The sequence below is a fragment of the Staurois parvus genome, unplaced genomic scaffold, assembly GCF_062004578.1.
Source record: "Staurois parvus isolate SC_StPar_1 unplaced genomic scaffold, SC_StPar_1.0 ptg001308l, whole genome shotgun sequence".
NCBI classification, from domain to species: domain Eukaryota; kingdom Metazoa; phylum Chordata; class Amphibia; order Anura; family Ranidae; genus Staurois; species Staurois parvus.
Window position 1 is genome coordinate 159,414 of NW_028319104.1, and position 12,213 is coordinate 171,626.

The following is a 12,213-nucleotide window of genomic DNA, read 5'->3' on the forward strand; positions in this document are numbered from 1 at the left end:
GTCTCTACAAATCTCTCCACTTTTTTCCTCGGGGGAGTGGCTGCTGTAGTGGACCCCAATGCCTCTATGTCTCTACAAATCTCTCCACTTCTTTCCTCGGGGGAGTGGCTGCTGTAGTGGACCCCAATGCCCCTCTATGTCTCTACAAATCTCTCCACTTCTTTCCTCTGGGGAGTGGCTGCTGTAGTGGACCCCAATGCCTCTCTGTCTCTACAAATTTCTGGAGGCCCATGTTCCTCAGCATCTGCATTGGATAACACGAGGACCTACTTACGGTGGGGGTTGGTCAATGCTGAGCTATGAATCACCCAATCAGAATAATGTTCACGTGTAAGTAAAGGCAAAACGTTTTTTTCTTGTATGTTGGGATCGAGGAGAGAGGGATCAGATCCCGTCATTTGTATTGCTGTCTCTGCTACATCTCTATTGGTCCTGTTTGTCGTTATCCTTGAAAGTGAAAATTGGTTTGTCCCCAGAAAAGCAATTGAGGGGAAATCTTCCAATCAGGACATTAGTTCTGAGCTTTTCCTGGAGAATAACTGACGGGTTATAATCCCCCATTCCATTATCTAAAATGAAAACCAAACAAAAAAAAGTTTTGCCTTTAACCCCTCCCCTTCCTGAGGATTTACCCCCCCCTTCCTAACCACGCCTCTTTTTGCTACTCAGCGCTGCACTAATTCACCTGATAATTGCACGGTCATGCAATGCTGCACCCAAACTAAATTTACATCCTTTTTCTCACACAAATAGAGCTTTCTTTTGGCGGTATTTGATCACCTGTGCGCTTTTTATTTTTCGCACTATAGACAAAAAAATACCAAAGATTTTGAAGAAAAACGATATTTTGTACTTCCGGCTATAAAAAATATATAGTAAACTCAAAGTTATTTATACATTTAGGCCAAAATGTATTCTGCTCCATGTTTTTGGTGAAAACTCCCAATAAGTGTATATTGATTGCTTTGTGTGACAGTTATAGCGTCTACAAACTATGGGAGAGATCATGGAATTTACACCATTTTTCTGCTATACAGCACTGCGCTAGTTTAACTGACAATTGCGCGGTCATGCAATACGGTACATAAATGAAATTTATGTTCTTTTTTTACACAAATTGGTCTTACTTTTAGTGGTATTTGTGTTTATATTGCCAAAAATTAAAAGCACACAGGTGATCAAACATTTGAGAATTTGTTTTTTTTTTATTTTCATAATAAATATCCCAAAAAACTAAAATTTTGTGATAAATTTAGGCCAAAATGTATTCTGCTCCATGTTTTTGGTTATAAAAATCCCAGTAAGTGTATAGTGATTGCTTTGTGTGAAAGTTATAGATTCTACAAACTATGGGAGAGATAATGGAATTTACACATCTTTTACTTTCTGACTGCCCATCACATCTCTTGAGGTGCTAAAATACCAGGCGGTACAAACACCCCCAAATGACCCCTTTTCGGAAAGTAGACACCCTACGCTATCTGCCGAGAGGCATATTGAGTCCATGGAAGATTTATTTTTTCCCACAAGTTTCTGGAAAATGTCAAAAACACTTTTTTTTACACAAATTTATCAATTAAATGATATATTTCTCACACAAGCCATGTGTATATGTGGAATTACACCACAAAATACATTCTACTACTTCTACCGAGTATGGGGGTACCACATGTGTGAGACTTTTTGGGAGCCTAGCCACATACAGGAGCCTGAAATCCAATGACCACTTTGAAACCCGGAAGGTGCGTAACTTCCTCATTACCTATCACAGTTTTGGAGGCCCTGAAATGCCAGGATAAACACCAAACCTCCCCAAAATGACCCCTTTTTGGAAAGTAGACACCCCAAGGAGTTTAAAAAGAGGCATCGTGAGCAGGGGCGGACTGACAACTCATGGGGCCCCCAGGCAATAGGGGATCATGGGGCCCCTGTGTCCTTGCCCATACTCAAATCACACCAAAAAAAGCTTATGAAAGGTACCAGGGGCATCTCATGGGGCCCCCTACTGACCCCGGGCCCTCGGGCAGTGCACGAGTATCCAAATGGTCAGCCCGAGTATCCAAATGGTCAGTCCATCCCTGATTGTGAGTATTTTGCAGATCTAATTTTTTCTCACAAGGTTTTGAAATATTAAAAAGAAAAGAAAAAACATTTTTTTGGTTTTTTTCTTCATTTTCCAAAAACTTGTGGTAACAAATGAGATCTGCAAAATACTTACCATGCTTCTGATCAAATTTCTTGGGGTGTCTACTTTCCAAAAAGGGGTCTTTTTTGGGGGGGGGGGGTGGTGGTGCTATCCTGGCATTTCAGGGCCTCCGAAACTGTGATAGGTAGTCTGGAAGTGTAATGAGGAAATAAAGCCCTTTAACAGCCTGAAGGTGCTTATTGGATTTTGGGGTCCTGTACTTGGCTAGACTGCCAAATGTCTCTCACGTGTGGTACCCCCATACTCGGGAGAAGTAGCAGAATGTATATTGGGGAGTAATTCCACATATACACATGGCTTGTGTGAGCGATAAATCATTTAAGAGACAATTATGTGTAAAAAAAATATAATTTTTTTGGCAATTCCAAAAACTTGTGGTAAAAAAATAAATTCTTCTATTGATTCAACATTCCTCTCAGCAAATAGTTTGGGGTGTTTAATTTCCAAAAAGGGGTCATTTTGGGGGGTGGCGGTGTTTTATGCCCAGCATTAGAAGTTCATGCCACACATCACTCACTCTTCTAACCACCTGAAGATCAAGCCTTTTCTGACACTTTTTTTTTTTTACTTGTTTTCTGCTAGGAAATTACTTTAAACCCCCAAACATTATATATTTTTTTAAAGCAGACACCCTAGTGAATAAAATGGTGAGTACTGCAATTTTTTATGGCACATAGTACTCGCGCAGCGATTTTTCAAACGCAATTAAAAAACAAAAACACTTTTTTAAACTTTTAATGCACAAAAACACAATATATTGGCCAATTATTTGGTAAGATATAAAAGATAATGGTATGCCGAGTAAATAGATACCAAACATGACATGCTTTAAAACTGTGCATGCCCCGTACAATGGTGACAAACTGCACACATTTTTAATATCCAATGTTTAAAAAGCCTCTACAAGCCACCATTTTAGATTTACAGAGGAGCATCCACCCACTTCTAATGGTGGGCACACATTAGGTCGCACGGTGCCACATGTGCCAGTTCCAAGATTATACAAATGTCTAAATAGTGGCACGCTTGAATAAAAATTGTCCACATATAAGTGGTACCCCATATGGAAAGAGGATGACACCAAGTCCCAAACTATCTTGTCACTGCTCCCCATGTAGTCTGGACATCCGGGGGGCTCCACGTGACTATCATGTCACTGCTCCCCATGTAGTCTGGACATCCGGGGGGCTCCACGTGACTATCATGTCACTGCTCCCCATGTAGTCTGGGCATCCGGGGGGCTCCACGTGACTATCATGTCACTGCTCCCCATGTAGTCTGGACATCCGGGGGGCTCCACGTGACTATCATGTCACTGCTCCCCATGTAGTCTGGACATCCGGGGGGCTCCACGTGACTATCATGTCACTGCTCCCCATGTAGTCTGGACATCCGGGGGGCTCCACGTGACTATCTTTTCCCTCGTAAATCCAAAACGTATAAGTATAGCCTGTTGTCCTCTCACAGGTCTTCTACATCCTGACCCCATATCTGGCACATTGCTGGGGAGAAATTGTTTGAATGCAAGGCGGCCAGAAAAATGAATGAGGGACTCCTCAACGCAGATGTTTTGCTGGGGAGTATAGACATCTGCAGGTTTTGGGTTAAAATGATTTACAGAGGGGCTGAATTTTGTGGAGCCGGTCAAATTCAGGGTCACCCCGAGGATGACAGAGTGTATTGTCACTGAAATTCAGGGTCACCCCGAGGATGACAGAGTGTATTGTCACTGAAATTCAGGGTCACCCCGAGGATGACAGAGTGTATTGTCACTGAAATTCAGGGTCCCCCCGAGGAGGACAGAGTGTATTGTCACTGAAATTCAGGGTCCCCCCGAGGAGGACAGAGTGTATTGTCACTGAAATTCAGGGTCACCCCGAGGAGGACAGAGTGTATTATCACTGAAATTCAGGGTCACCCCGAGGAGGACAGAGTGTATTGTGACTAAAATTCAGGGTCCCCCCCGAGGAGGACAGAGTGTATTGTGACTGAAATTCAGGGTCCCCCCAAGGAGGAAAGAGTTTATTGACACTGAAATTCAGGGTACCCCCCCGAGGAGGACAAAGTGTATTGTCACTGAAATTCAGGGTCCCCCCGAGGAGGACAGTGTATTGTGACTGAAATTCAGGGTCCCCCCGAGGAGGACAAAGTGTATTGTCACTGAAATTCAGGGTCCCCCCCAAGGATGACAGTGTATTGTCACTGAAATTCAGGGTCTCCCCGAGGAGGACAGAGTGTATTGTCACTGACATACATAACACATTATCGTCTCATATCTAGTCCTGGCCATGGCAGCAGAGAACACGGATACGATGAATGGGGTCTGCGGACCAACAACCACAATTCATGTCTTTAGTAATGTCCATGTTGAGGGTTTGGCCCCCAAAAATTTTAATTCGGGATCCGTAATGAGTTTCCATGTGATTGGTCTGCGAAGGTTTGAATTTGGGTCGGCGGCAATGAATTGTTGTGCATATAAATTGCTGGGATCCACAATCAACACATACAGATCTTCCATGAAAAACAGCTCCAAATAAAGGGGAGGAGTTACATTTGCTGTTTCCACCTGAATTCCGGGTTGGGTAGTGGATGGGGGGAGTACGGGGGCTGATTCTGCCAACACTGCGGTTTTGTGTGCAATGTATGAAGTGACAGTGACCTACTGACACTGCACTTGCTGGGGGAGAAGGGGGGGGTAAGCGTAGGGGCTAAACGCAGGTGCTGGCAGGTGCCGGGGCTGATCCCGCTAACGCTGCATTTTTGGGGACGCTATACTAATGTGAACGCTGGTATAGTGCTGATCTGATCAAAGATATTGAACCGTTCAGACACTATACTAGCAATGGAGGATTATTGTGTATGAGCGTCTTCCTGGCAATCAAGGGGTTAAATGTGAGGACTGGTGTACTGAGGGCAATCTGACACCATCTGGGAGGGGCGTGAAAAATCACAGGAGTGGGAATCAACTATATATACACACATGATTTTGCGCACATGTGCCGCCCTGTAGAAGTATTTCTGCTGTAGGGTGGTCAGGAAGCGGTTACAGAAGAGGTTTGTGTTACGTCGCTGTGTTACTTTAACTGACAATTGCGCGGTCATGCAACTCTGCACCCAAATTCAATTTACATCCTTTTTCCCCACTATTTGAGCTTTCTTTTGCTGGTATTTGATCACCTGTGCAATTTTTATTTTTTGTGCTAAAACAAAAAAAAAAAAAGGACAGGCAATTTTGAGAAAAAAACTATATTTTGGACTTTTTGCTACAAAACATGTCCAGTAAAAAAATGTAAAAATCAAATTTCATCATAAATTTTTGACCAAAATGTCTCCCGCTCCATGTCTTTGCTAAAAAAAAAATCCCAATATGTGTAAATTAATTGGTTTATGTGAAGGTTATAGTGTTTACAAATGGAAGGATAGAAACTGGGATTTTTTTTTATACTAATAATAGCGGGAATCAGCGACTTATGGCGGGACTGTGGGATTGTGGCGGGCATTCTGACACGGGAGGGGGGGACTGACTTGGGGTCACTGACATCCCCAGTGACACCAATACAGTCATCAGTGCAAATAAAAAAAAAACACTGACACTGTACTAATGGCACTGGAGAGGAAGGAGTTAATGTGAGGGCAATCAAAGGGTTAACTGTGTGAGGGGAATGTTTCACTAGGGGGAGGGGGGTGTGTGCTTCACTGTAAACACACTGATCCAGAAGGCTGAGCTCAGCCATCGGGATCAGTGTGCTCAAACTGACAGGGAGGAGAGCTGTATTGTAAACACTGCAGCCATCCTCCCTGCCAGTGTTTGCTGGTAATCGCTGGGCTCTGCTGGGTAATCACCAGCCGGGACCTGGTGATTGACACCCACGGCTGCAATCGCCGGTGGGGGTAAGACGGTCGCACTCCTCGCACGCGCCCCCTACCCAAAAAGCAGAATCACGTATCTACTGTATATACACACATGATTTTGCACAGTGGTGTCGTGGTATATCTACTGTGGCTGGTCGGCAAGCAGTTAATTCAAACTTTGTTTACAAACAAAGTCATGTGATCACCATGTCAGAGCTGTCATGAGGAACCACCCGGCTCTGTTGATAAATAACGTTCTTGCTTTGCCCAACGCCGTGTCACGCAGCATGGAGATCTGATGTGGGTTTGTTTATGAAGAAAGCCCCGGGGCTTCCCACCAAGGGCACTTCACCCTGCCGGCTATAAAAGATCACGTCACCCCGTAATGTCTCATGGCAGAATTAGAGAATAATGGTCATTTTCCCACCAAATTTGGCAAAATCACCTGTTCCCTCCTAACTGGAGCCTAATCTGAGCTGCTGATGGTCATTTAGAGGAGTCATTTAGGTTGACACTTCACGTTGTTGTAAATGTTTTTGAGAAACTCACAAGCAGTTATCTGCCTACAGGGGCAAATTACGGGAAACAATGTTGGACCCTCACTTATGGGAGGTACTAATTCTTCCATTCCTTTTGTGTCGCTTCACAATTTTAGTGACTTCGAGCAGAATGCAGCAAGAACCTGTAAAAATGGTGGAATGTACAGAAGGGGCTTACAGACAGATGGTGAGCTCTACCCTAAAGTAGACTTTTATGGACTGATAGAAAATGGAATCTACATAGAGGTATGTTATGACTTCCAACCTCCATGAATGGTTCCTTCAGATGGGACCTAGAAACTGAAAACGTAGGAATTTGGCGGTCTTTATGACAAGGTCCCCTAGTGTCCTATTACTCCTCAGATCATTTCCATCTCACAGATGTAGGTGTATGCATGGGAGCAGTGGTCATCGTTCCATCGGCCGTCACTGTGCAGGTGGACGCAGTCTTCTCCTCCACCAAGGCCATGACCATAAAACTCATCAGGCTGTCCAGGGATCCAATTCCTACAAGAGAAACTCAAATGAGAATCTCCACCCTGAAGGACTCACAGCACCATGGTCACCTATAAGACAAACACATGAGCATCTCCACCCTGAAGGACCTACAGCGCCATGGTCACCTATAAGACAAACACATGGGTATCTCCACCCTGAAGGACCTACAACACCTTGGTCACCTATAAGACAAACACATGGGTATCTCCTCCCTGAAGGACCTACAGTGCCATGGTCACCTATAAGACAAACATATTGTTATATCCACCCTGAAGGACCTGCAGCTCCATTGTCACCTTTAAGAAAAACATATGAGCATCTCCACCTTGAAGGACCCCATGGTCACCATCTTTGGAGGAGCGCCTGTTGATGATCATTATTTAGAACTTTTGGAACAAGCCTCAAACACAGCTCAGTGACATCCCATGGGCTTCAACTGAGCAGTACACATGAGTTTAGAGGCAGAGTCCGACCTGCTCCTCATAGTATTCCTTTGCCCTACTGAGGGGAGTTTGAACTGCAGACAAATCAGGACAATGTAGCCTTGGCACAGAGCACACATCTACTAAGCATGTCCCATAGTTCAGCAGTCAGCCAGGCACAGAGCACACATCTACCAAGAACGTCCCATAGTTCAGCAGTCAGCCAGGCACAAAGCACACATCCCCTGGACCAGGTCCCATAGTTCCGCAGTCAGCCAGGCACAGAACACACATCCCCTGGACCAGGTCCCATAGTTCCGCAGTCAGCCAGGCACAGAGCACACATCCCCTGGGTCAGGTCCCATAGTTCCGCAGTCAGCCAGGCACAGAGCACACATCCCCTGGGTCAGGTCCCATAGTTCCGCAGTCAGCCAGGCACAGAGCACACATCCCCTGGACCAGGTCCCATAGTTCCACAGTCAGCCAGGCACAGAGCACACATCCCCTGGGTCAGGTCCCATAGTTCCGCAGTCAGCCAGGCACAGAGCACACATCCCCTGGGTCAGGTCCCATAGTTCCGCAGTCAGCCAGGCACAGAGCACACATCCCCTGGGTCAGGTCCCATAGTTCCGCAGTCAGCCAGGCACAGAGCACACATCCCCTGGACCAGGTCCTATAGTTCCGCAGTCAGCCAGGCACAGAGCACACATCCCCTGGGCCAGGTCCCTTAGTTCCGCAGTCAGCCAGGCACAGAGCACACATCCCCTGGACCAGGTCCCATAGTTCCGCAGTCAGCCAGGCACAGAGCACACATCTCCTGGACCAGGTCCCATAGTTCCGCAGTCAGCCAGGCACAGAGCACACATCCCCTGGACTAGGTCCCATAGTTCAGCAGTCAGCCAGGCACAGAGCAAACATCCCCTGGGCCAGGTCCCATAGTTCCACAGTCAGCCAGGCACAGAGCACACATCCCCTGGGTCAGGTCCCATAGTTCCGCAGTCAGCCAGGCACAGAGCACACATCCCCTGGACTAGGTCCCATAGTTCAGCAGTCAGCCAGGCACAGAGCACACATCCCCTGGACCAGGTCCCATAGTTCCACAGTCAGCCAGGCACAGAGCACACATCCCCTGGGTCAGGTCCCATAGTTCCGCAGTCAGCCAGGCACAGAGCACACATCCCCTGGGTCAGGTCCCATAGTTCCGCAGTCAGCCAGGCACAGAGCACACATCCCCTGGGTCAGGTCCCATAGTTCCGCAGTCAGCCAGGCACAGAGCACACATCCCCTGGACCAGGTCCTATAGTTCCGCAGTCAGCCAGGCACAGAGCACACATCCCCTGGGCCAGGTCCCTTAGTTCCGCAGTCAGCCAGGCACAGAGCACACATCCCCTGGACCAGGTCCCATAGTTCCGCAGTCAGCCAGGCACAGAGCACACATCTCCTGGACCAGGTCCCATAGTTCCGCAGTCAGCCAGGCACAGAGCACACATCCCCTGGACTAGGTCCCATAGTTCCGCAGTCAGCTTGTCACATATACTGTATATACCTGACCAGCAGTTAGCAGTGCTCCACCACTGTAATAGACAGCATGGGGTAAAAGTAAACCAATTTCACCCGGAGAATTTTTACAGATCTCGGAGAATCAGGATCGTAAGATTCATCCAACTTGACTAAAAGAACTGAGAATCCAAGGACATTCCTTGGGGATGATGGTCATGTAGCACCTTCCTAGTCAGCTAGACTCCATTTGTTAGTTAGGGCTGAGTAGCAGCCTGGGTGTGATAGTGTGCAGGGGTCAAATTGTGGTCAGAGCTGAGATGCTCTGCAGACCAACTCTCTGGAAATTTCCCCTGCTCTAGATCTTTGGAGAAAGATCTAGAAGCAGTGGGTGGATCTGGGGAGTGGCTGGTCTGTACTCTTAGAGGACCCTTGCCAATCCTCAACAGGAGGCTTGGCAAATGGCTGGAACAATCTTTACATGCAACCAAGCCTGCTCAGCTGAAGGGAGAGTTCAGGTGGAAGATGTGAGAGAGGCAGAAATGTAGGAGCCTGTGAGAGGGCCAGTGAGATGAGGCCTACCTACAGGCTGGGAGCTTGGAAGGAGGAAAGCTCAGGACTTCACTAGGTCCCAGAGTGAGGACCTACTGGGCAGCAGGGAAGGAGTGGCCCAGCTAGAAGTCCAGGCAGAAGCCACCAACCCACCAACAGTACAGGAGAAGAACTGAGTGAGTAATACTGCACTCCCTGGGACAGGTAAGGGGGGGAGAGCATTCTGGTGGGAAACCTCACTAGCTCCATAGCTGGATTGTTAACCCTTTCAAGTAGCAGCCACTGGGTCCCCTTGCTCAGGGATTTCTCCAGACAGTTGGGAGAAGAAGAGGATTTATCTGGGGTCTTGAGCAGGGGTGGACTGACAACTCATGGGGCCCCCAGGCAATAGGGGATCATGGGGCCCCTGTGTCCTTGTCCAAACTCAAAAAAGCCTATGAAAAAGGTACCAGGGGCATCTCATGGGGCCCCCTATTGACCCCAGGCAGTGCCCAAGTTTCCAAATGGTCAGTCCGCCCCTGGACTTGAGTAGTACACCAGGAGAGGCTGGAGAGCTCTCCTAAATGCCTTGTCTTGGACTTGTACATAGTTGCCAGAAGTTCTTCTAAGTTATTGTTCCTTGGGCATCCCATACACCCCTAACCCCATCCAAGTTGAAAACCCCTAATTACATACAAAGAAAAAAAAGCTCAGGGACTGGTGACTGACTCCCGGAAGCAAGTCTGTGTGAAAATGTGTGTTGCCTGGCTGTGCAGGACCATAGGAAGACCCAGAACTTCTGCAACTCCTAAGGAGGTAGTGCTACAGTTATGCCATGGCTGAGGGAGGGTTCTTTGTGCAGAGGCTCTGATTGGCTACCCCCTGCTAATCAGTGTCTTCACCATCCTCAGAACCTGCCCTTGTTCCCAGCAAAAGAGGGAAACAGCCCTTTGGATTTGGGAAACCAGTAGGTGGGTGGTAGGTGACTGTATGTGGGGGTTGTCATCCCCATACTGATAATACATTCAGGAATTATAGCACAGACTTTGCCCTTCCATCCCTGCCTGTCCACTGTATAACATTCTGACCTACCACAAAGATCTAAGCATGTGACGGCACACTACACCCACTCAGCACCTACCCTCATCTCCATCCTTTCTTTCCCCCGGGTACACTCTCAGCTCAGGGCTGCAGTAACACAAGACCATTCCACCAATCTTGTTTCCAACAAAAACAAATGAGGTAACTGAATGGGTCCAACAGAGGTAACATAAATCTTCAATCCCCTCATAAGCTGGAGATAGTTTGAAGTGTAATAAAATGTCTTTATACAGGGAGGAGGGGGCCAAAGAGCGAGGCATGTTCCGGGCCCCCCTATGTATTAAGGTGTCCCTTGTGTCAGTGTAGAAGGTTTTATGTCATGGATGACAGATGGATCGGGTGAAGAACGTTGCACAGCAGATATTGGACTATTTCCATTGAAGTCAGTTGATTTGGGCTTATCGGGGGGGGGTGGGTGGAAGGGGTGGCTGCCCTGGGCACAATGGATTGCTGTAGGGATGGGGGCGCCTTCCTCCTGTTACAAGGCTGACAGGAGCAGTGACCATGGCATTGACTGTGACAGATGAGTGACTGATGAGAGGGGTTGGGGCACAGTTTGGCATCTTTGCACTGGGTGCTGGATGGCCTTGACAGTGGCACCTATTGATCTAGTTTTCTAGAGGTCGTGTTGGGGGTCACATGGGGGATGGTGGGGGGTTCCATACTCACTTTGGTGTAGAATTGTAATCAGTTCCATCCACCCATTTCCAGTCTCCTGACACGTCCGTCAGTCCGATCCAAATGTAATTCCCCTTTGATATCCCGAACAAGAAATTCTACAAGAAACCATCAATACTTTAACCACCTCGTATCCATGGAATGAGCCAATTTCAGAAGCTTTCATTCTGAGGGAGACCTCCCATCTCTTTTATTCTCTTAGTGTCCCCTCTGAATGTCCAGTGTCCTTCCAATGGACTGACGATAAATGTGGAGGACACCGACTCCCAAGTTCTAGGTGAATAAATTCAAAGTCCCCAACAGCTAAAAGTTATAAAAACTGGACTTGTTTATCTGATATGTATAATTTGTTAAGGAATGGGTATAAATCAATCCAATGAGAGTGTAAAGCTTTTATAAATGACAAGAGAGAATCTCCAGAAGGACAAGAAAGGCCCATTCTACCTCCAGTGAAAAGGGCCCTTTACAGAAGGGTCTGTGTTGATGGCTTTGAGTTGGGCAGATGAGCATGCTATTGACATCAGTTTGAGACGCCTCTGAGATTACTCAGAATTTATTGTTAGGTGTTAATCAGTGGAGCCCTTAGAATCTGCTGGAGTTTTATGGTCCCTTCTAGCCTTCCTAACATTGACCCGTCCTGTAGATGGTCTCAAAAACTCACCAGTCTTTCAACAGTTGCAGAAAGAATCTTCAGTCCTTCTTTTGCAATTTATTGGTTCAAACGTCTTAGGTAGAGAAGGTGAGGAGTTCAGGGTACCCCAAAATTTCCTTCATTCAGTAGAGTCTTCACAGAACTCTTTGGGCCCAGGAGGGCTACTATCTTCCAGTATCCTATGACCTCTGCCACAGGTCAGCTATAGGACTCTTTGGGCCTCTGCCATAGGCCAGT

At 47.0% G+C, this 12,213-nt stretch overlaps 1 protein-coding gene across 1 annotated transcript in view; it reads right to left on the minus strand.

Moving 5' to 3' along the window:
* Nucleotides 1–2,925: 2,925 nt before the first annotated feature.
* The window catches only part of LOC149437131 (asialoglycoprotein receptor 1-like), a 31,629-nt gene continuing 22,341 nt past the window's right edge, over nucleotides 2,926–12,213 (minus strand). Inside the window, exons 7-8 of the mRNA XM_089661096.1 lie at nucleotides 11,316–11,422; nucleotides 2,926–7,104 (exon numbers count right to left, since the gene is read on the minus strand). Of these exons, the coding sequence (XP_089517222.1) occupies nucleotides 6,957–7,104; nucleotides 11,316–11,422 (255 nt within the window). The 3' untranslated portion in view covers nucleotides 2,926–6,956. The remainder of the gene's footprint in view (nucleotides 7,105–11,315; nucleotides 11,423–12,213) is intronic.